This window comes from Eucalyptus grandis, chromosome 6, assembly GCF_016545825.1.
Source record: "Eucalyptus grandis isolate ANBG69807.140 chromosome 6, ASM1654582v1, whole genome shotgun sequence".
NCBI classification, from domain to species: Eukaryota; Viridiplantae; Streptophyta; class Magnoliopsida; order Myrtales; family Myrtaceae; genus Eucalyptus; species Eucalyptus grandis.
This window is the reverse complement of record NC_052617.1, coordinates 23,033,266-23,056,592: the sequence shown is the minus strand read 5'-3', so window position 1 is coordinate 23,056,592 and position 23,327 is coordinate 23,033,266. Positions and strand designations below refer to the sequence as shown.

The following is a 23,327-nucleotide window of genomic DNA, read 5'->3' as shown; positions in this document are numbered from 1 at the left end:
ATAAAGGGTTCGAGGGAGATATTATTTTTTTTTTTTTCATTTTACTATTGTTGGTCACATCAAATTACGAGGGGGTCCTCAGATGGACGAAATTCGTCAATTGGCAGTCTCCATCCCGGTGCACTTTATGGAAAAAAATGATGCAACAACCTCAGTGCTGCTGTATAAAAAATTCAAATGAGGTGGGCTTTCGCAATTTGATTTCCCCACTGAAGAAAACGTAAGGAGATGGAGTTCTCCGGGCAGAAGCCAGTAAAGGGTTGACCTGAAGCTGGGAGCACTTTTCAACACAACGCACTCGGGTCAACGGGAGCTAGGGTATTGATTGCGCGTGCGTTTAGTTAGGTATGGCATTCGAATCATTGTGACCCGGCCGTCGTCGTGGCCACAGCGGGACAGGACACATCGGAAGAGCTAAGCGTCGTTTCTGGGCAGTTCATCAAATATATGAGGAGACGTTTCATAAGCCGAGTCAAAATTTTGCCAATTTCTCCTTTATTTCAGTCAGGGAGGGTGGGGAATAAAGACAACCCACGCACATCAGCAGCAGCGGCTGAAAGTTGGTCCAAAACAGCAAAAGCAAAATCAAAGGGAAAAGGAAAGGAGCTGAAGAGCGGCAGGAAAAAAAAAGCTTGTGGGGATCAGTGGAATTGAAGCGGCTCCATCTCTCGTCTCGACAGCTTCTCTCGCTCTCTGTCCACCCAAAGGGAGAGATTCCTTGCTTCATTTGACGGACATGGACACACTCACTCCCTCTCACTCTCACTCTCTCTCTCTCTCTCCCCTTCGTTCTAATTTGACCCTCAAAAGAATTGGGTCCCACGGCTCTGTTTACTCTTTGATTGCAATAGGCCCACCTCCAAAATAACGCCAAACCTCTCTCTTTCTCCTCCCTCTCCCCCACCTATCTATGTTCACCGAGCACCCAACACTAGGAGGACACCTGGACCAGACAAGAGGCGCCAGCCCAACAATTGCAGCAGCAGCAGCCGCCGCCATCGATGGTTGCTTGTGCATCGAGACATGGACGGGCCCGGTAATGTCTACCGCCCGCCAGGAAAGGGAAGGGTCATCAATGGCAAGACCCCATCAACCGGTCCACCGATCAAAGCAGAGAAACAGAGGCAAAAGCACCTAATCTCATGAATTTTTTCATTGAAATTAAGCTTTGGGATTCAACCATTTTCCAGGCGTGATGTGATGAGTCCTGTGACCATCTCACGCTAACCTAAGGTATACTGAGATCAATGAACATCATCTTCATACTAAGAGCTAAGCAAATCTAAGAAAAAGAGGGAGGAAAGGCCTCCGCGGGGAGAGAATTCGTGTTACGGCAAAAATCTGCTGTCCTGATCTTCTCTTTGCTTCATTCTGGACTCCGCCTCGGCTGTGCCTGAGGCCGAGGCCGAGGCCGAGCTCGAGCTCGGGGTCGCGGCCGGCAAACTGCCGCACTTGTCGCACGCGGCGGCCGCGGCGACCAGAATCCGGCGGCAGGACGGGCAGGAGGAGTGCGATCCGAGCCAGGGGTCGATGCAGGACACGTGGAACGCGTGCCCGCAGTGGGGCAGCACCCGGATTTCGTCCCCGTCGGCGAACTCGAGGAGGCAGATGGTGCAGTCGGAGTACCGGTCGGCGGCGTCGGGGGTGACGGTGAGCTTGGGGAGGGAGCGGAGGACCTTCTTCTTGAGGCCCTTGTTGGCCTTGGAGGAGGGCGGCGGGGGCGGCGAGGAAGGAGGAGGGCGCCGCCGGAGGAGAGGAGGAGAGGCGGCGGAGCCAGGCGCAGCGAGCGACGGCGATGAGGCCGAGGACGCATATGAGGGCGCAGAGGAGGGCGGCGAGGATGACCACGAAGTCGGAGTCGACGGCGACGGGGTCCGGGGCGGCGGGGGGCGGTGGCGGTGGCGGCCGACGAGTTGGCGGCGCCGAGGAAGCGGTGGCGAGTCATGGGGGAGAGAGAGAAGGAGGGGATGCCGTTCGGTTTGTGTTGTCCGAAAGGATTAGGAGGAGCAGGCGGGTGTGGCTTACAACTAACAACTAACCCCCGCCCGCTGTTTTTCGGTATATGAGTTGGATTCGGTTGGCTCAGGTCGGGTCGGGTCGGGTCCCCAGGGTGGTTTGACTTCACTGGAATTACTTTCTTGTCCTCCATTTCTTGTGCTGTTGAGGGATAGTCCTTGCCTTCATGAGATATCCATGATCGTGTCCCCTCGCGGATTATGCTGTCTCTTTGCCAATTTGGCCATAGCTTGATGAGGATCCCCCTTCATGTTCTTCGGTTCAGGTGGGGTTTGGCATCACTCAGTGCACTTCCCCCTTTTCTTTTGTCTTTTTCTTTTCTTTTCCATTTCGAATTGTTAAAATTTGACTTTCATTCAATGCCAAACACCTCAAGTTAATAAGAATTACACAATTTTCTTAAATAAAAAGAAAGAGAGAGAGAGACAAACTGCTCGAAGCCACGTGAGGTATCCTCATTTTTTCTTTTTTAATTTTTAAAGTTATAAATGATTTCGAGAAGTCGCATATTTTTTTTTTTTAATTTTAAAAGTCATAAATGGTTTCGAGCAATCGCCCCTGAAAACCTCAGCCCGAGGTTTTTTCCGCCTGACCCAATCCTTTTAGGCAAAACAGTGAATCTTTTGCATTGATTTTTTGTGCTATTATCGTCAAGACAAAGTACCTAACGCAGCAAGAATGTGAGACATGTGGGCAGCGTGTCGCGTGAGTGGGCATGCATTGCATGTTACGAGCCGTCCATTTCGCAAAACAAGTTTTGCATTGGCCCGCCCGATTCGTGCAACCCGCTCCATCTCAGCAATCACATCATGCCGACCCCACATAAGGGTTCGCAACATTTAATGGTCGAGATAGAATTGAGCAACGGCGGTGGTTGAGTGCCAGCTTCCCATGCCGAGAAAAGCTTTCATGGCGAGAAAACAGGCAACATGCGAAAAGAGCCTGTCCTTCCTTTTTTCAGGAACACTCCCTCAATCAACGGACAACAGCTTCCAACCGGCATCTTTTGCCTTTGAAATCAGTCACGGAATTCGGCTCAACACATTCACCTACTTTCAGAAGGAAAAAGACGCGTCTCCAATCTGAAATCACGTGACTTCAGATCACATCTACATAAGAGCTAAAAAAGCCCCTTAATACTGCTGAACCCATCCTCTTCATCCACGCCAGAATGTCACGGGGGGGATTTACTTCTTCCCCGATTTCCATAGAGAGCAAAACTTAAAACAGGCAATACCTTATTGGCCTGACGTCCATTGTCTCACCAACCGGATAACCAGTGGTAGATTACGATGTCGATGAGTAAAACTAAAACGAACAATCAGACTTCCCATACCACATCTTCATTCAATTATGTAAGAAGCAGCTTAGAGATCCTGTTCAACGATACCCAAAATGCCGCGACAAATGGGCAGTCTTTGAATAATGGGCTTCCCTAGAAATGGATTAACATGCTTCACCAGGCACGAAACAGCCCCTTTTCCATCTGGGCAAATCTCAATTGAGCCTGGCTTAACAAATGGAACTTCAACACAACATCCAACTCAAATTCGTAAACCTGACTGCCTCCAGACCCAAATAAACAAGACAAGCAGTAAATGAAACACATTTATTAAAGAGCTGCTCATCTACTCGTTGACTAATGTAGCTCACCAGGTATCCAGCAATACAGAAAACCAAAGGATATGACTTTTGGTGTCACAAATCTTAACAAAAAAGTATAGATCCAGTTCCCACTCCTTCATAATCAAAGGTCATACCTCACATTCCACCTACCATTTGTATCTGCATTGAAGGTCCAGTTGTTTTCCCTAACCTGCAGATATGGTACCTGGAAAGGTTTCGAAGCCAGAGTCAACAACCGCACATAATTTTGAATTTCTTTGGAAGCATTAGGTTCAATGCGGAGCTGGGCCACTCCTTATGTGACCTTATACAGATTACAGAGCACTTCTAGATGCACATGCACACATCTATCTAAGGACATATACCAATAAATGGTTAATTAGAGCGGAGAGGGTGGATGGAAATATCCGACTATTGCGTTATGTTTTGTAAAGTTCACAGAGGCCTTATGTATATCATAAGAATCACTTTTCCCCACCACGCCGGACATCCACAACTCGTCCCTTACCCCTCCACTTCCAAACAAAGTAGATGCCATTGAAGCACCATCTATTTGGGTTATAAGCTCAGTTCTTAGAGCAAAAGTACTTTCTAGGTAGAGAATCAAACATACATGGCAGCATCTCTCTTAAAGACCTAGTAACACTTACAGTATCAACAACACCCAATTCTTTAATCCAAAGGGGGAAAAATTATAAATGCTAGTCCAGCATTAACTTGAAAAGAGAACCCAATCATTGTACTTAGAATGGCATGCTGCATATGAACATTTAAAGAACCCATCAACTAAACTGTTGTAGTCGTCGAGAATCATACAGACTTAATCTAACACAAGACTTTTCCATCCACCAACTACAATCTAAGATTAAGCTAAAAGGTCGCAAAAACTGAGCAACATTGGACAACCAAACAACATCAAAAAGGTACATGACTCCATGGTTCATACCTGGTCGAACATTTCAAATCCTAGCTTGAGTCTAACGTCTTGGTCCTTCTGAAAATTCAAAAGGCTCCAAGAAAATTCTGCACCTCCCCTGGACTTCCACTGTTATAATAATAAACATGAGTTGCAGTGAGAATCTGTAAAAGGCATAAAGTTCTCACATTGACTAATATAATTGCAGAGCAGAACATATGGAGCAGAAGAGCCTGATAAAACAATAGAAAACTGCTATTGCATTAAGCACTGAATTTGTTTAAAGGTGTTTAGACATCAAGAGGATAACCGATCAATCAACTAGGGAATCTTACCCCATATCTAATCACACTACACCAAAGTCATGGCAAATGTAAATAATCACGAACCTGCTTAAACTCTTTGTCGACATCACACCGTCCTTTCACGTTGAAGCTCAATAGTTTATTGGTAGTCACGGGAAACGCTTTCTTTGCACGTACATTATAGCGAAGCCTGCCATTTTTATCATATTGCACTCCTACACCGAGGCTAGCAGATATCTACAGGACAACAGTGCAGGTGAAGCAAACAAAGGTAATAAGAAGCATCCAAATGCGCCATAAGAGATGTTGAAACAGGAGAACGATAAATTCACGAGAACAAATCACTCACGTCTGGGTAGAAGTGCCGAATCATCGCGCTAAAATGGCTCGGAGCTCCCAATCTCGTGTCGAGTTCTCCATGAAGCTGACACACAACAAGGGGAGAGAACGTCAGCCCAGATCATTTAAAGCAGCAGCAACTTTTTAAGTGGCAAGCATGAATTTTTCAGGCTTCTTCTCATGCTGAAACCAACATCTTTGTCACTCACAACAGCATCAGCTGCCGCTTGAGCCAAAATCAATTAAGAGTACATTTCCACTCAAACTCAGCCTATCTTCACACTCCTTTTTTATCTTCTCCATCCTGCTCTAATTCCTTCCCGCGGGTTCATAAGACCCGGCACGCTTCGCTAATCAGACACTCGACTACCTCGCGAGACTCGCCCACTCTTGACGAACCGATTCAAGCGCGGACGTCGAAGCACCGGCAATACCCAATTGAATACTAGCCCAGAACCAGAGCAGAGAGCGAGAGAGGAGGTAGGGGAAGAGATTACACCTGCAAGAAGGTCTTGGAATCAATGAAAATCTTCTCTTTGGCGTGGATTCTGAGTGCCTTGGCGTCGCCCCAGTATCTGAGAGACGTCTCCATTCGCGAAGAAATGCGAGGTTATCGGCGGACGCGAGAGCGAAGATGATAAACCCTAACTGTACGGGGAAGTAGCCACCTGCTCGTCGCCGGCCGCCGGTCGCCGGAGAATGTGACGTCGTGTTATCGCTATCTCGCAACGCTCGGGAGTTTTCCCGTTGTCTCCACACCGGGAGGCTATATATGCCTCGCGGGGATAAACGCGCCTCGCTTGGTCCAATGCAGAGGGGACACGTGTCCGTTGGGTCACGGGCTTCTGGGCCTCCGTACGCTTCCATCTCGCACGCGACGGGCGTTCCTCTGGAGAGGGAGATTCCTATGACCGTTCGTTACGGCCGGTGACGCGTCAAATAAGACAGAAATTCATGACATATGAGCGGCTGTGACCGATGGATCGATCGCATTTTGTCATCGTCGTCACGTGCTGTATTCAACAGATGAAATGTTTTTTTCGATTCATCATAGTAAAGGATAACTCCGAGAGATATGCACGGGGTGTGTTAGGTACTTAATCAATGTCCGAGCATCGACGCTCGGCTTGATTGGTGGGTCGCGCGATTGGGATGGTCTCTTTATGTTTGGTATGTCCGGGTCTCGGGGTTAATGTGATTTTTATTTTCCTACTTTCGAAGACGTAAGAAGTTGTGCTTTTCTCCAAAAGTCATGTTGTCAAGCGTCTCAGATGTAAGAAGTTGCGCTTTTCTTAGATGATTCAAAAGTCATGTATCAATACCACGCATATCTTACCGAAAAATAAATGGATATCTCATCTATAAAAGATTGTGCTATTTATAGAACACAAGCAAACCCATGTGCATTGTTCTACTTTTGAAAACACCGCTATCCATCTCAGATAGATCACGTGCCGAAAATGACCAAATTGCCCTAACTTTAGAAAAGGAAAATCTCCAATCCTCCCCCAACGTAAATTCTAGCCTGCTTTCCAACCCACCATATGTGCAAGAACTTCGGCCTCCTCTGTCCACCCCAACCCACCGTCGTCAAGCGCACTTGTGGCGGTCGAGTGGAGCCATCGGCCAGAACTTGGCTAACCAGTGACCACAGGGCGGTTGGGTTAGAATTTTCCAATCAAGGTTTTGCTTTGGAGGGCTGGGAAATTTAGAAGATGGGCAGGGGTAATTTGGAAAGAAAATTGGTGATTTTGAGAATATATCTAAGTTGTCAACTAATGACGGAAGCAATGTAGTGTCCAACATGAAAGCAAACGATGCAAAATGGTATTATAAATAGTAGAGGAAGGAAAGTTGTTGATTTTGACCGATCTACTTTTGAATAGAGCAAGTAATAAAAGGAGAACCAAAAGGAACGTTTGCAGTAAGAACACAGAAGACGTTCTACAGTAAAGAAACTTTATGAGTTAAAATTCCCTAGATCACAACAAAATTTCTCCACTGTTCTTAAATATCGCCGATGAGGCCCAAGCGCACAGAGAAAGGTAAGTCTCCCACCTACTTACTATGGATGTCGAGGAGAAGACATACTGATGAGTGATGGACATAGTTGCAACGGGGATGATCATAATTCATCGATAAAGTCCAGAAGATCATCAACCTCCTGTCTCAGTGCAGTTATCTTGTTCTGCTGCGAAGCTATCCGGTTCTCAATTTCCCGTCCCGAAACCTTCTTCTCATAACACTCTACCACGGTTGTGTGCTTAACCATCAGCTTATCTTGCAACTCTTTTTCCTTGACCACCAGTTCTTCGACCTACATCAAGAAAATCAGAACATATTCCTTTTAATGCGACCAGACAGTTTTCCCTCAAGAAACACACTGGACATTCTTCGTTTAATAGAATACAACTATGACCATGTATATACAGGACAGCTTTGTTTTATCATCATATGTTAAAGATACGAGTATTTAGAAAAGAAACTTGATTTGCTGGAACCATTTCTAACACAAACTCAACAGATCTGAAGATCCAGATCCGATTTTTCTCTTGGTATTCTCAATCGCTCTGCTCACCCTAACTGTTACCCCAGCCCAATGGAACTCTACTGTGGGCCAACCACAGGAAACCCCTTTTCATACCATGACAGTGTGTCAATTTGATGGCTCAACCATTACTCAAACCAGTTCAAGCAGTCTCAATCAGTTGGTGTCCAGCTCTGTAAAAACATTCTGTTACTAAAATTTGTTCTTTTTTGGGCTTGCAAGGGGGGTTTTAAGCTCTTGGACAGCCTTTAGAACGGATTATGATCCATCAACCGAATGTACAAATATATTCACTCAATTCTGATAGCTGCAGCAGAATAACAACATTCTGCCGGTAAAAGCAAAAGGCTGCAATAAATTATAAGGTGAAACTGTAGCAGATTAATCCTGAATTTTCTTGCTGTAACAGGTCTGAGAAGATATGGCATATCTAACCTTGGGCAATATCTGCACAGCCTGGGGAGAAGTTTGCAAAATTGACAGCGAGGGCTTTAATTCCTTAGAGAGCTCTTTCAATAGACCATCTGCGTGTTTGCGTGCTGTCTTACAAGCTTGAACATCACCTGTCCTAGAAAGATCACGCAGAGATGCATCCAGCTTGTCATGTACCGTTAAGCATCGGTTAATGAGATTGTTAACTTGCTGAATCACAGATTGGACCTGCAAAAAAGAGACTGAAGTCTTTACTGCATGCGCTCTCTCACATTGCAAACAAAAGCACGAACTAGAGACAAACTCCTTACCTCTTCCCATTGAACCTTTGCCAAATATGATGCAGATGACTTGGAGATTGATAAGTCAGCATGCACGTATACAATGCAAGCAACAAAAAGGAAAAAAAATCCAGAAATCAACATTATTGGCTCCCTGAGCATTGAAATACTGTTGAACTTGTAATAAACCTGCAAAGCAATTGGAACAATATCTTATTAGATGGACATTCCAAATAATTCCACTATTTTGTCTGGATGCTCGAGAACCCAAAGAAGCAATGCTTGAAACAAGGAATTCATTCGTTGCAACTCTCACTATTCACTGCACTAATATTTTGATGAGACCTCTCCCAAAAGAAGAAAATGCATTGAGTTCCCTATAGTTCATAACAAGGAGAGACTTATATCACAGAACTGAATAATCCGCATGCCCAAAGTGAAGGACTTACAACGACACTAGCGCTGATTTTGCTCTCCCTCACCATACTAATCTCATTACTCAAAAACGTGTTCAAGTGGCAAAACCTAAATCTTAATCAATGGAAATACACTGCTATGCTGACATAATGACCTGAAAAATACATATGCACCATTACTTAGCATTATGACTTCCATGTGCATGAGAAGGTTTTATATTAAGTGTACCTGGAAATACTGATCATGATCAGGCACAACTTTACTCTTTTCCAATGCTACTACTGGTCTGCCAACAACATCCAAGTGGGAAAATTTTGTCTGCATAAAAAACATGCTCTATCTTTATATTGAATGATCCAGAATGAGAGAACCATAGGAAAGCTACAGAACAAAGAACGAACAAAGGGTGACAACTTAGAAACTAATACCTCTTCCCATTGCTTAACAGGAAATGGTGTAGAAACAGATATATCTCGAGAACCTTCGGGCAAAACAACCTGTACTTCCCAAGCATGTAAGTAATTATAAGAATATCAATGGAAGTGTTCATAGACTATCTCATATCTATCATTAGGTTTAATATGCAAAGACATACTCCTTAGAATCTTCATAATGTATGTGCCCATGTGCAGATGTGACTTCAGAAGAAGGGGGACACAGAGAGGAGTGACAGAGTTTACTGAAACAGGAATCCCATTCAAGTACTGCATACACTATAAGATCCATATATCCTAGGTCCCACTTATTCCTGCCATTTACGCTAACGACATTCTGCATGTTCATTTGCTTGTATTTTTTAATGCAAGCTAAGTATGAAACTGGCTTCCTCAATGACTATTGTCAGTGGGCTTTCTTGATGTCCAACCCTCCATCACCATTCCCAGCTACTGATACTAAGTGCAGAAATAAGAGCAGCAACAAATTTCACCTTTCCAAGTCAGTCTTACTTCATGCTCTTGCTGCTGTCATTTTCTTTTCAATAGTTGGGGATGGTCTTAATTAGTTGCAGACTCAAGGACTTCCGTAAACTAACTCGCTTCTTTTGCCATTTTCACATGTATGAAATTTTTTGTTAGACTATCTGAGAAATTGTGAAATCAAAAACAGCTTACCTTCACAATGAGGGTGTCAATAATGATTTCACTTATAGGAGATCCGAAGGAGATATTGAGGAAGCGTTTTCCTCCTGATTTGAACAAAAAATCCTGAAGAGGCAAGCCATAGCCAATTGTGAACGCAGTCCTCCAACCACCAAACATCGGGTACCTTGGTTCAATTTCCAGCTCTGTCTGTACCCATGATGAAAAATGTGTGAAAATCTCATATTATACCAGAAATTGTCGAAGTAAATATCGTGAAGATCAGATTGTCTACCTTTCTAGCATCACCCCAAAGATGAGAAGTTGAAATGTTGCCAATTGCATCCCTGTAATAGACAGAATGAGCTCTTGGAGGCAACTTTGCAATGAGATTTCTGAAAGCTGCTGCGCCTCTAATGTGTGGTCTGGCCTGGTAATCAAGCCTGCGGGATGAAGGAAGTAGCTTACATTAGGCACAGACACCAAACTTGAGGAAAAAAACTAAGGGAGCACATGAAAAGCATAATCATACCTGGAGAATTCTCCCTTAATTTGAGAACCTCCATGAACAAGATTATAGTTTTCAGTAACCTGCACATTACCCCAGTGGGAAACTTCTATTTCTCGCACCAATTCTCGAGCAACAACAAAGGGTTGGTTGCTCTCAAAATGAACCACTATAGGCGAGTATGAAAAGGGAGCAAGATTCTCGTAAGGACCATATCTGATCTCTGAACCTTGAATCTTTGTGTTTTCTAGTTTTGTGTAAGATTCAACTCTTGGATGAGGCAGTTTAACAGTGAGAGACTGGACCTTGACGGCATAAGGGGAGAGAAAGTACGCACTTTCTTCAAATACAAGAAGCTGAGTATCAGCCTGAGTAATTTTTTCAGGAAAAGGTTGCAGTGAGTGAGTAAACACGGCTGACACGTCAAAAGTAAAGCTCTCCCCCTTCCCTAGTCCACCCTCGGGCAATGACACTGAATAAGCAACCAAGGCCGGAGGCATTCCTTCACTGTTGACATTTTTGACAGGAAGATTGACAGCAGCAGTTTTTGCTTTCCCTTTCCCCGTGCTAGATAGAGCCGTCAGGTATGCCAAGTTTTTGGCCTGGCGTTCAGGAAAGACCAACAGAACCTCTGATACTGAATCCTTTCCCGTGTTCTCGACCTTCATTAAACAGTGAAAAAATTCAATTAAGAGAAATCGATTAAATGAGGTACTAACGAGTTCACAATGATTTTCAGGATACCAAGGAAGTCAGAGCAACTCTCTAATAATGAGATCTAGAAGAAACAGAGCAAAAATGTAGAAAACATAACAATGGCAACACAATTGGAACTTGGATGTGACCGCACCTTTAGTGTTGATGCAATCCGCACGATGTGCGATGTCAAATCAACCTGCAAGAGAAGATGAATATCATTAGCCAGCTTAAAGATTGTGAAATAAGATAACTAAATGAACAACCCGAACTTCCAATTTCTCAGGCTGCACGGACATCATATCTAAACCAGACAAAACCCATTGGACCTTTCGACCAGCAAAAAAATCCTTTAAATTTCGAGGAGTCCATTCACTTATCACAATCTACTCTCATCATCCTCACGACAGGAGGATCGTTAAAACCGACCACTCCAGTAAAGAACCACTATCAGACAGCCCAATCATCCGACACGAGTTCAAATGCTCTAAAATGCAAACAAACCTACAAAACCTACACATCCTCAGAGCCCGCCTCCCCGCATCTGATTCAAACAACAAAGGCCTCACGGCACATCTCTCGATACTCGATTCGCGCATCGGACACGGACGACGCCGATGGCATCGGAACCGGTTCAAACTTCACGGCAAAAGCAATCACATCTTAAAGACCTCAAAACCAGAAACCCCTCTAAAACCTGCTCGATACGAGCCCGATCGAAGAGCTAACAGCCGCGAGCTCGCAGGGAGAAGGAAGGAGGAGGAGAGAGAGAGAGAGAGAGACTCACGCGCCGATCGACCCTGGTCAACACCAGATCGGAGAGCGCCGGAGTCGAGAGCAGGGCCACCGCGAGGACCAGCAGGTTGAGCCGAAACCCCATCTTCGTGCGCGAGTGCTCGATCGTCTCTCGAACTGGCGTGGGAATTTGTGTAAGTGCGGCAGACTCCCATAGAGTGTCAAGACTTTGCGGGTCTCTTGGGGGAAAGATTGCATCATGCCCCCTAGGTTTTTGAGGCTGTCGCGATTTGCCGCCGCGGTATCTCGATTTTTTTGCAATATCCACCCCGCAACACTTTGAAATCAAGTTACAATAAAGTACTTTGCAGGGTGTGCAAAACGGATTGCCCAAACTAGAAACCACCTGGACAAAATCGAATCGCCGGTTGGGTCCAATTCCTGAGAGTGTCAGTCTAGTTCTCATTCCTTAAAAGTGAAATTAGTGTCCGAACAATCTGATTCCTGATTCTAAGAAAAATCAGATTGGACCGATAATATATACTTATTTTTCTATTTTTTCAAAAAAATTAGTGAGTTTAGTTTTTTTTTTTTCGGAGAAAATAAGAGTGTGTAATTTGAGAATTAGATATCCTAATGGAAATATAGGATTTGTCTCGAGTTTTGAATTTATCCATTGTCATGTTTTGGATATAAGATATCCGAATGGAAAAATGAAAAAGAAATAGTAACCAATTCCATTATACTGACCTAAGTGGATCCCAATTTTGAGACTCGAAACCAATCCCCGTAATACCTAGTTATTTGTCAATGTGAATAGTAACTTTCTTTAAGAAGAAAATTATTATTGCCCTATTAATAGTTAATAATTTTCTCCACACCATTAATAACTTTCATACAAAATTTGGGTATGCGATTATACTGAGTAAGTCTTATAACCCGGCTAGTAAGTTTTCACCATGGAAAGTAGGTGTTTTCATTTCAGTGATCACTAATTTTGTCATGATAAAAAGTATCTTTACTTTCAAATTATAAATTTTTAAGGGAAAATTTCAAATAAGAACCTAAAATGAGCATATTTTCTCAAATAAGAACCCGAAGTGGCCATTGTCCCAACTAAGGACTTGAAGTTGCTAACAAGTCTCAAAGAAGGATCTGAACTTGCCGGTCGGCCAAAATGTTCACCGGCCGGCGAGAGTGTGACATTTCCAGTGGCTGGAATATGGGCAATTTTGTCCAAAAAAAATATAGATAGAAATTAACAAACCCTAAAAACCACCCCCAAACTCTTCACGTTCTTTTGACCTAAAAAGAAAAACTCTTCATTTTCTCATGTTTTTCTTCTTCTGCTCTTCATCTTCTCCATTCTTTGTCCTCTCGCTTAGAGCACGGAAATATTCTGTTAATGGAACACGAATTGAAACACAACAAGAAACCCCTACCTTTGTTTCTTCACATCTTCTTCTTTTGTTTTCTGTCTTTGTTTCTTTCCGACAAAGAAGACAAATCTTGAGTAAAGCCACATTTTTGTTATTGAGACACTCGTGTGTAACACAAGGGCCTCGATTCTTCATTATCTTTTCCTTGATTTGCCATACACTTTGATTCACACTCCCATTCGAACTCAGGGAGATAGGGATCTTGCTCCATCAATAGAGAATTTGGGTTCTCCAAACGGGAGGGGACAAAGAACGTTAAAAAATGAAGAGCAGAAGAAGAATAACATGAAGAGTTTGAGGGTTTTCTTTTTAGGGTTTGTTAATTTCTACCTATAATTTTTTGGCACAAAACATATTCCGGCCACCGGAAATGTCACACGCTCATTGGCCGGTGAACATTTTGGCTTGCCGGCGGGTTCAGGCCCTTATTTGAGACTTGTTAGTCACTTCGGGTCCTTATTTGGAACAATAGTCACTTCGGGTCCTTATTTGAGAAAGTAGGCTCATTTTGGGTCTTTATTTGAGATTTTCCCAATTTTTAATAACTCCAGCTTATGGTCACTTTCTATTTAGAGAAGCAAGTTTGAGCGTATCGGCAATTACTAATTTCTTGATTAATCGGTAATTTCTACCTTTGAAAGCTAGTTATCCACGCAATTAACGAATCCCATATAAAGAAATATGGCCGGTCCATATAACTATAGTAAGTCATATGCATATGTGATTAGGTGCTTTCGAAAAAAAAAGGCGATCAAGTAACTTTTCTAAAACGCGAGAATAAAATTTAATGATAGTAGTAGTGCTGAAGAATTTGCAATTACACACCAAGAACAACCCAATACTAATGCAACATCATTCTACAAAACATTCCCAGATAATTCCTGCCCAGCACGTCATGCTAGTACGCTGAATCAAAAGCTGTACATCCTTATTCACCCACCATAGAGCAGTAGTATTGCTTATGCTTGACTGAACATAGCTTTAGGAACTTTAGTTCAATTCCTGGCAGCCCATTCCTAGTCAATCTGCAGAAACCAAGCTTTCCCTTAAATTAGATTTCCATCGGTTAATCGATAGCACGACGTCCTAATGAGCATCATACAAATGAAAAGGAAAAAAAAAAAAAAAAACAAGTCAAGAAAATTTACTTTTGATTCACTTTCACATAACATGGCACCAAATCAGAGCTTTGAGAAAACCAAAAGTACTGAAAAATGTGTAGGCACCCAAGGCCTTGTGTAAGGTTAGATATGTACAGACCTAGATGATGAATAATCATCAACTATGGTCTAAGGAGAAAAGGATGATTGACTCTCTCTTTAGTTATAGAATTTACCTATCCATGTAAGCCCGAAGCAAGGAGTTTCTCCCTAATCCGATGCAGCTGATTTGTAACTCCGCTAATGCTCATTCGTCTTCTAGGCACTTCGTCTCCCTAATCCGATGCAGCTGATTTGTAACTCCGCTAATGCTCATTCGTCTTCCAGGCACTTCGTTCGAACAATCAACTCCAATATTATAGATCATAACTAGACACTCTTGAAATATGTCATGCTGAGGATTATAGGTAGGGGTGAGCGGTTCCCGGTTCCTTACAGGTTCCGCTTGGAACCTGGAACCTACCCTCGGGTACAGGTTCCTCATTTTTGGAACCCGGAACCTACCCGTCGAAACCAAGAACCCGGAACCTACCCCGTCACAGTTCCGGTCGGTTCCGGGTTCCAACAGTTCTTTTTTTTTTTTTTTTTTTTTTTCATTTTCAGATTTGAACTATAACAAAAAGGAAATAGACAAACCAAAGAGAAACCAAGCAGACTAAGAAAAGCTCTTAAGATAAGCTCTCATCAAGCACTATATCATCCACAAGTAAACAGAACCCAAAGAAACCTTTTGCAATAAAAAACAATCGTAAATAGTTTCAAGCAAGAGATTTGACTCCCTATCCCGACATAAAGAATTGCCACATAGGTAAATGAAAAGGATAGATCACATCCAGCAATGAAGAAGGAGGGCGTAACCTTGCCAAAAGGCCACGGAACATAGATTTTCAAGTTTGCGGTGAAAATCTAGTTAAGAAAGATGCATATATTCAATGACTTCCTTTTCTCCCAATATTATGTAATCTCAACATATGGGAAAAGTAAAAGTTATTGTAAAAGAGGAAATTTGGTGTCATTCAATATTATCGATTGTTGTGAGGCAATGACAAATGAAATTTACAAATTCAGCATTAAGCAAGTTAGCTAATCAAAGTTGGATAACATCTTGGGACAGACCTTGTTGAGATAATTCATTTGGGTAACTACACATGTAGCCACCACCAACATAAAGAACCAAGTCTCCGGAATAGATCAACTGATTCTTCCCCTCAAAAGTCAACTTCAAAAAAGTCCCACGGGCTTTCACACTCATCACCTGTAGATAGATCATACAACTTATGAAAACTGAGAAAGAAAAAATACCCATATGCAGAAGTAATTTAGACATGTCCCCACAACAATTATTGTAACTCATTAACTTTGTTTTGACAGGACAAAAGAATCGAAAAGAATACAATTTGTCCCTGGTGATGAGCCTCCCCGCACCCCGAATCAATGATCTACCTAAAGCTAACGATGCAAGGTCAACTCTTGTGTTTAAGTGGAGCTTCCAACAATCTGGTTGGCGTAAATACACTAAAGTAGGTTGGAAGGAAGAAAAAATCCCAAAAGATGCGAAGCGGTTGATTTACCGAGAGAGAGCCCATTAATGAGCGGATGCCAGTGTAAACTAGCACATCCGTGTGCCCATATCTAGGTGAAAAATGGAAACCAGGATGAACACCAACATGATTACCAAGTCGATGTAAAGTAGAAAAGCTGAAAAAGATATGTAAATGCAGTCAGTTATCAGCAAATCAGTGATCGTATAAAGAACACATAAACCAGGCCGAAGACCGACTGGTTGAGTCGCCATAATCCATATTTCTTGAAGAAGTAATGAGACTTTCTTGCGGTGCGTGGATGACAATTATGACAAAACCGACAATGCACATCACACAGCCCAACATCCCTAACTTGTGTAGTTTCTCCTTCAAGATGAAGTGCGCCAAAGACAAAGACTAACTAATTGATCCAAAGTACAAGAATGTGACTCGGTTAAGGGATGCCCAGAAACTGAAGCATAAAGTTAATGGGTCAATTTCTTGGCTTCTTCTATATTATGATTATCACTTTGTTTCCTATAAAAAAAGAACGCAACATGAAGCAAAATAAGTCATTTTAAAACTAACTATCGCAGCCAAAAAAGCAATGCACATGCTCTGAGTTCATTAGATAACCTCGACTTCAGTGGTTAGAATCGATTTAGCGAGCTCTTCAAACCGTAGCGTTACCAGCATTGTTCTCCTCGATAAAGCTAACAGTGGAGTTTATAAGCAGAAGAGTGACAATGCCTATGAAATCTTGCCAATCTGGAGGCTTGCCCTGCAAAGGAGGAATCGGAAACAAATGGATACCATCTTTCACAAAAACTCAAATTTTACCCTAAAACAGAACTAGAGACAGAACAATAGAGGAAAAATTTACCAACCCCTCCATTTGTAAGTGCAATGGCCATGATAGCAAAGAAGCTCCATGACCCGGGACGGGGATTCCACATGAACCCCAAGAACTTCGAGGGTGTCGAGGGAGGTTGGGCGACTGCGAGCACGCGGCGGCGCGACGGCGAAGAAGACACGAGTCTCACGGCACCAACGGCGGCACGGACGGCGCGGCGAAGACGGCGGCGGTCGCGGCTCAACCCATGGCCAAGGGGGGGAAGAGATCGGTTCTGGCGGAGGCAGTGGCGGTTTTGAGCAACGACAGCCCGGACGGCCGAGAGAGCGGTGGCAAGAGGTGGTGACAGTGGCTTGGGTACGGCGGCGATGGCTCACGGCGGTGAGGGGCGGCGCGAACGGCGCGACAACTCGTTGGGCTCAACGGCGAGACGGCTTGTCGGACGAGCGTGGGGCGGCGGGGTGGTGGTGGTTCGGTGGCCAAGAGGTGGTGGTGGTGGTGAGTAGAGCGTGAGGCGGCAAAGGTGGTGGTGGTGGGTGAAGCAACAGCGAGCAAGAGGAAAGGAAGAAGAAGAAGAAGAAGAAGAAGAAGAGAAGAACAGGGGGTTTCGGCCGAGAGAGGGGGAAAGAGGAGAGAGAAGAAAAGAAAAAGTTGGGGGGTAGGAAGTGACGTGAGAGGAAAAAGTGGAGAAAAGAAAGAGAGAGAAAAGAAAGGGGAAGCGGGGGAATCACGTGGGGGAAAAGAGAAATAATGTGTTATAGGATTATTATTATTTTTTTAACTTTGACCGGTTCCGGTTCCGTCGGTTCCGGTTCCCATAAGAATCGGAACCGAACCGGAACCGCCGGTTCTCGAAAAGGGAACCGAGAACCGGAACCGGTCCTTTAGAACCGGGAACCGAACCGGAACCTGCGGTTCGATTCTCCGATTCTCGGTTCTACCCGGGAACCATGCTCACCCCTAATTATAAGGACCTAAATGGCTCTCTCTTTCTTGAAGCAGAGCGCTATCCGTGATTTCGAGCACTTGTTCAGGCAAAGCTTTTGCGACAAAACCATGAAGAGTCAAATTGTCTCTAAAGGTGTTATCGGTGGGACTTAATCCTATGAACATTTCTAGTAAAAGAATGCTGTAACTATAGACATCACCTTCTCTTGAAACCTCACACCCCATTGCATATTCTGCCACACATGGAGATCAAAGTGCAGATCAAATTTGGAGTGTGTATCATCAATCAGAATCTAATGTGCGTAAGACTATAAGAATTATTATTCGCTACCAAACTTCAGACGGGAAGACCATCAATAATTTTTTGGGTAAATAAACTTTCTTTCTAAGAGAGAGAGAGAGAGAGAGAGAGAGAGAGAGAGAGAGAGAGAGAGAGAGAGAGAGAGAGAGAGAGAGAGAGAGAGAGAGAGAGAGTGCCTGGTGGAGTATAACCGATTGTCCCTCTAAAACCCATAGAGCTCATCTGATTAGTTGCGGTATCAAAAGATGATCCATAAAGGAATTTCACCAATCCAAAGTCACCAACATGTGCGACCATCTTAGAATCCAAGAGGATATTGCTTGGCTTTATATCACAATGAATGATGGGGATGTGGCATTGGTGATGAAGATAATCCAATGCAGAAGCAGCACCTATGGCAGTATTTATCCTTTGAATGAAATTAAACTTTCTTGGAAGTCCATTGTGATGAGATGATGTTGCACTTGGGTGGAGCCACCATTGTCCATGAATTCATAGATTAAGGCCTTAAAATCATTTCCTTGGTAATCACTACCAGAGCAAACTGTCAATATCTTCAAAAGATTTCGATGTTTGATGTTCTTTAATGCCTCGCACTCGACATTGAAGCTCTTCAGAGCACTGTGACAGACTAGATGAAGCACCTTCACAGCAACAGTAGTTCCAGTGACCTCAAGTACACCCCTGTAAACCAAACCAAAGCTTCCGGCATCGATCAAATTTGTCGAAGAAAAACCATCGGTTGCTTTTAGGAGTGTTCCATAAGATACGTTTGGACATGAATCATCCCTTGAACTTGAAACTGGTTCCATCACTGTCTTCTTCAACCAACAAAAATATACGGAAGCTAGAATAAGAGCTATTCCAAGAACTCCGAGAATAACACAAGTGGACAATCTCGTTAAATTGATCTTTCTATTCTTGGAGCTTTTGGAGATGCAACTGGGGAGATGAAATTCCGGTAACCCACCGCAAAGCTTATTGTTCCCAATAATAGAAGTACCAGTAGCATTCCTAAAGACTCCTTCACGTGGGAACACGCCTTCAAAGTTATTGTAGGATAAATTTAGAAGTTTCAAGGAACGAAATACTGTTAAAGATTCTGGAATTTGACCCGACAAATTATTGCATGAAAGATCTAATTCTTCAATGCCTCCTAACGATCTGATTGATTGAGGAATCAACCCGTGAAAGAAGTTGCCTCCCATCCTCAGTGATGTCAATGAAGTGCAATCACCTAAACTACTTGGGATTTCACCTACCAATAAATTGTTCGAGATACCCAACGCAGTCAAAGTTCTCAAGTTGCCAACTTCTGGAGGTAGAACCCCAGTCAAATGGTTACGAGATAAGTTCAAAATGATTGTTAATGATGAAAGACTAATAAGTTGTGGGGTATGGCACCACTGAGATTGTTATTGGACAAATCGAGCGAATTAAGAGATTGGCAGTTTGATAGACGCGAAGGAATTGGCCCATGAAAGTTGTTCCCATCAAGGAATAGGAAAATCAACTTGCTTAGATTTTCTAAAGAAGATGGAATAGTCCCTCCTAGGTTGTTATCACTTAAGACCAGCTCTGATAGATTTCGTACATTTCCCAAATTTGAGGGGATAACACCTAAAAGCTTATTGAGATTCATATGCAACACTTCTAGGTTGATAAAATTCCCAATTTCTTCCGGAATCTTTCCAGATATTTGATTCTTGCCTATATTAACTGCCATGAGAGTGCTGGATAAATTACCTACGCATATAGGCAACACTCCACCAAACTTGTTCCCGTTGATTCCTGCGTACATTAATTTGTTGTTGTTGGTTAATGAGCAAAGGAAGTTCAAGTCTTCAGGTTCTCCACTGCCAAGTTGATTACCATGGATTTGAAGCCAACTAAGATTACACAAATTTTCTAAAGAAGGTACTTTTCCAGAAAATTTGTTTTGTCCAAGCTGAAGAGTATTTAGCTTTGTGCAATTCGATATAGACGGAGGAATTGGTCCCTGAAGTTGGTTCCTGAAAATGCTAAAATTTGCAAGATCTGGGAGTTTGAGACCTATGCTTGCAGGAAGTGTCCCCTGTATCTGGTTGTTTGCAGCATCAAACTGAGTTAGGGAAGAGAGATTGAGTAATGAAGATGGAATCGTACCCGACACTCCGTTTGCTGCAAAGCCAATGAATTGCAAGTTTTTCAGGTGGCCTAAAACTTGGGGAATGCTCCCGCTCAAGTTGTTCTCGCTTAAGAAAAGGACCTCCAGTGAAGATAAGTTCCCAATAAAGGAAGGCATACTCCCGGTAAGATTATTACCATGCAAAGCGAACTCCTGTAGCTTCAGCAATGATCCAAGCTCTCTAGGAATTTCTCCAGTTAGTTCGTTCTTCCCAAGCCAAAGGAGGACCAAATCCGAGCAACCCGATATGTTTCTGGGAATTTTGCCAACTAACAAGTTGCTGGTCAATTTCAGAATACGTAGGCGGCGCAACTGGCCGAGCTGTGGAGGGATTTCTTGATTGAAACTGTTGTTTTGCAGCCGCATTTCCCTTAAGAAGCTGAGGTTTCCGATATGAGGAGAGATTGATCCGAACAGTCCTTGTGATCGCAAGTCCAGGACTGTGACCCTCTGATGCCTCCGGCCGCATATAACGCCATACCATTGGCAAAACCCAATGCTATCGTTCCATGAGCTGAACACCCCAAAAGGATCTTCGGATATGCCGGCCTGAAAGGCGAGCAGTGCGAGTCTGTCTATTTCATTGGTGGTGGATGAGATTCGGTCAAAGCACACTGCAAGAGCAATCCCCAGAAGCAAGTGGCATGATCGAAACTCTGCAAAACTAAGGCTCACGGGTTTCATGACTCAAAGGCGAAGGAGGCGGGTAGCCAAGAAAGCAAGTCAAGAAGAAACAAGAGGCCAGTGAATCCCATCTTCATAAAAGTAAAGACATCGTTGAAGTAAATGATCTTCAGTCAGTGGTCATGGAACAGCGAAGCCGCCCAAGCCGATCTTCTACCATTGACTCTGACTCTGGAAAAGACTTTGTCGGCCATAAACGTACGAGAGTCAATCAGATGTGAACATGTTAAAGAAGTAGGAACGCATGTTTCTTTTTCGATATTAAAATATTTCACATTTGAATTAGTGAACATAATTAGTACTGGCCTCCTTATAAAAGATTTCACTGTTTGTTTCTTTGTCTTCGATGAAGAGCCAATCTGATGTGCACATGTTGCAGACTTTTTCGAAGTAGGAAAGCGTGTTTCTTTATCTTCGATGTTAAAAAATTTCACATTTGAATGCATGTTTCTTTATCTCTAGACCGTTAATGAATTGTTTATCCTTTCAATTGCTGGAGTAGATCAAGCCCTTATCAATGTTCCTGGCCGTTCTTGGATGCTCCGACTAAGATCTGAAAAAGAGAATCGCTTCAGGATGGTATGGACTCATGTCTCCAAGGAACTAAAATACGTATAGATACGTAAAGACCTATGAACAATCAGTCCATAGAAACGGGTTTGTCCTTGGACATTTTTTAGATTGAAACTGTAAGGGTCCTCTCACCTCGTGATTTTAGTGCGGCAGCAGATGCAGGCAGTTCTACATCTTCAAAACTATGTCTCATACCAAGGACTGAAAGATTAGTTGGTGACCTATTCATTTAGGACTCCGTTATTCGTCGTGCATATGTGGCTAGGTTTAATTCAGGAACCAGGAGATCTCCTTTCATTTTTAGTAAACATTATTTGACCCACGCGGTCTCTGAATGTAACATGGTTTGCACTTCTGTTTGACTAGGGAAGTCGCTGCCGATCAATACACAGCTTTTGATTAAAAAAACATGCAGCACACTGGAAGTGGCAGCACCACAATGAACAAGTAAGCTAGGAGTGGCTGTAATACCAAGATTAGAATGTTTGTCAAGTTATTCCTCCTTAGAATGCAGCTACTCACAGCTGGATGCTGTCTTGACCCATTTGATTTCATCTCTAATCCCTTCCGTGTTCTTCCCTTCCTCTACTGATTTTGGCTTGGGTTTATCCTCCAAGTATTTCTCTATCAATAATGCTCGAGATGCATTTTGCGGGTCAATTTTGTTGTGAATAGAGCCGACTTTGTTTCATGACACTTGGATGCAGACGAGAATGAAACTGCATAAGATAAACATGATTGCAAGTATTTTCTTCTGGACCAGTGACAGTTGCTTGGAGTTACAGTTCTCCAACTGTAGAAAAGTGGTCTCACATCCTTAGGAGAACGGAAGTGAAAATTGCGTAACGTTTACAAGTATAGGAACTCTTAATTGTGACATCAGACACACGGAATCACGTCACCAGAAGTAAGACTAACTCCACTGCACCATTGTCGAACTGCTACTGACGGAAATTAAGCTTTGAAATATTCTACATGACAAAGCTGAATCCAAAATAGCACTTTCTTATTCCGGAGTATCCTCTCTTTGTCCCAAAACAGAGGATCATTGCTCATTTAGGAAGCTTGTGAACAGTATGAATCCCTACAAAAGAACTTTATGACTTAGATTGACTTGGAAATTTCACAGCAATGCTTAAGACTCTGCATCAAGGGCCTTATGCTGGTGCAATGATACAGATGGGGAATAGTAGTCATTCATTATCTTCTTATGAAAATGATTGTTTCTCTCTGGTTGTGCAATTTCTAAGCATGTCTGTACTCATAAACAACACTGATTATGTATCTGTCAGAGAAGAGAAAACTTGAGAAATTATTATATCGCCTGTCGTAGTTTTTTTTTTTTTTTTTTTTTTTTTTTTTTTGGTAATGTAAGAATTTTATAAACTTTTACCACAACTATACAAAAGGTTCACGGCACCAAAAACCTACACTCATTATGACAACAAGTCATAACGAGTGAAAGGGTGCCGGAGAAAAGAAAGCACAAACAGCCAAACAGCGGCTAAGAAAGCCAATCAGCAGCCAAAAACAGCCAGCCAGCAACATCAAAAGAAAAGGAAGGAGCGAGCCAACAAACAGCCAGCCGGACAGCACCCTCTGAAGCAGGCCCCACCTTCAACAATTCCACGTGTCCGCATCAGCCGAAGAACCTCCGAAAAGCGAGTGAGATTGGAAACCCCTAGAGCCCCGAGTCTTCCCGAAATTAAAGGGACAAATCAGACACCGAAGGAGAGAAAATGGACAGGTCAATATCCCAAAGTCCTCCCGAAATTAAAGGG

At 43.1% G+C, this 23,327-nt stretch overlaps 4 protein-coding genes and 2 long non-coding RNA genes across 6 annotated transcripts; all 6 read right to left on the bottom strand.

Annotated features, from left to right (window-relative positions):
* Positions 1-1,127: 1,127 nt before the first annotated feature.
* On the bottom strand, positions 1,128-3,294 carry LOC104451711 (RING-H2 finger protein ATL80). Its single transcript, XM_010066311.3, is given in 3 exon segments — positions 1,128-1,709; positions 1,711-1,893; positions 1,895-3,294. Coding segments are annotated over 3 exon segments (819 nt in total). The 5' UTR covers positions 2,150-3,294; the 3' UTR covers positions 1,128-1,328.
* A 139-nt stretch (positions 3,295-3,433) lies between these two features.
* Positions 3,434-5,956, bottom strand: LOC104448950 (outer envelope pore protein 21, chloroplastic). Its single transcript, XM_010062910.3, has 5 exons — positions 5,702-5,956; positions 5,213-5,287; positions 4,948-5,100; positions 4,589-4,687; positions 3,434-3,847 (listed from the first exon to the last, which is right to left on the bottom strand). Exons 1-5 carry the CDS (start codon positions 5,792-5,794, stop codon positions 3,764-3,766), a joined length of 504 nt encoding a protein of 167 aa, XP_010061212.2. The 5' UTR covers positions 5,795-5,956; the 3' UTR covers positions 3,434-3,763.
* Positions 5,957-7,063: 1,107 nt separating this feature from the next.
* On the bottom strand, positions 7,064-12,117 carry LOC104448949 (dolichyl-diphosphooligosaccharide--protein glycosyltransferase subunit 1A). The gene is made up of 10 exons (XM_010062909.3): positions 11,951-12,117; positions 11,318-11,362; positions 10,492-11,129; positions 10,255-10,402; positions 9,993-10,169; positions 9,309-9,377; positions 9,109-9,198; positions 8,494-8,652; positions 8,186-8,410; positions 7,064-7,519 (listed from the first exon to the last, which is right to left on the bottom strand). Exons 1-10 carry the CDS (start codon positions 12,041-12,043, stop codon positions 7,328-7,330), a joined length of 1,836 nt encoding a protein of 611 aa, XP_010061211.2. The 5' UTR covers positions 12,044-12,117; the 3' UTR covers positions 7,064-7,327.
* A 3,290-nt stretch (positions 12,118-15,407) lies between these two features.
* On the bottom strand, positions 15,408-16,198 carry LOC120294653. The gene is made up of 2 exons (XR_005551885.1): positions 16,069-16,198; positions 15,408-15,752 (listed from the first exon to the last, which is right to left on the bottom strand). It is a non-coding gene; the product is annotated as an uncharacterized LOC120294653 (long non-coding RNA).
* Positions 16,199-16,467: 269 nt separating this feature from the next.
* Positions 16,468-16,939, bottom strand: LOC120294714. The gene is made up of 3 exons (XR_005551952.1): positions 16,908-16,939; positions 16,657-16,801; positions 16,468-16,557 (listed from the first exon to the last, which is right to left on the bottom strand). It is a non-coding gene; the product is annotated as an uncharacterized LOC120294714 (long non-coding RNA).
* Positions 16,940-17,833: 894 nt separating this feature from the next.
* On the bottom strand, positions 17,834-20,973 carry LOC104451710 (probable LRR receptor-like serine/threonine-protein kinase At3g47570). The gene is made up of 3 exons (XM_039314439.1): positions 19,717-20,973; positions 18,658-18,943; positions 17,834-18,054 (listed from the first exon to the last, which is right to left on the bottom strand). The coding sequence occupies exons 1-3, from the start codon at positions 20,971-20,973 to the stop codon at positions 17,834-17,836; spliced, it is 1,764 nt and encodes a 587-aa protein (XP_039170373.1).
* Between the last annotated feature and the right edge of the window lie 2,354 nt (positions 20,974-23,327).

Coding starts and splice junctions, on each gene's coding strand:
- LOC104448950 (XM_010062910.3), bottom strand. CDS start 5,794: ATGGAGACGTCTCTCAGATACTGGGGCGACGCCAAGGCACTCAGAATC. Junction 5,101..5,212: donor TTCGGCACTTCTACCCAGAC/GTGAGTGATTTG, acceptor GTTGTCCTGTAG/ATATCTGCTAGCCTCGGTGT. Junction 3,848..4,588: donor GATTTGAAATGTTCGACCAG/GTATGAACCATG, acceptor AAACCTTTCCAG/GTACCATATCTGCAGGTTAG.
- LOC104448949 (XM_010062909.3), bottom strand. CDS start 12,043: ATGGGGTTTCGGCTCAACCTGCTGGTCCTCGCGGTGGCCCTGCTCTCG. Junction 9,199..9,308: donor CTGTTAAGCAATGGGAAGAG/GTATTAGTTTCT, acceptor TTTTTTATGCAG/ACAAAATTTTCCCACTTGGA. Junction 8,653..9,108: donor ATCATGATCAGTATTTCCAG/GTACACTTAATA, acceptor ATTGCTTTGCAG/GTTTATTACAAGTTCAACAG.
- LOC104451710 (XM_039314439.1), bottom strand. CDS start 20,973: ATGAAACCCGTGAGCCTTAGTTTTGCAGAGTTTCGATCATGCCACTTG. Junction 18,944..19,716: donor TCCCCTCAAATTTGGGAAAT/GTACGAAATCTA, acceptor TGTTGGTTGAAG/AAGACAGTGATGGAACCAGT. Junction 18,055..18,657: donor GATATTGACAGTTTGCTCTG/GTAGTGATTACC, acceptor CATGTGTGGCAG/AATATGCAATGGGGTGTGAG.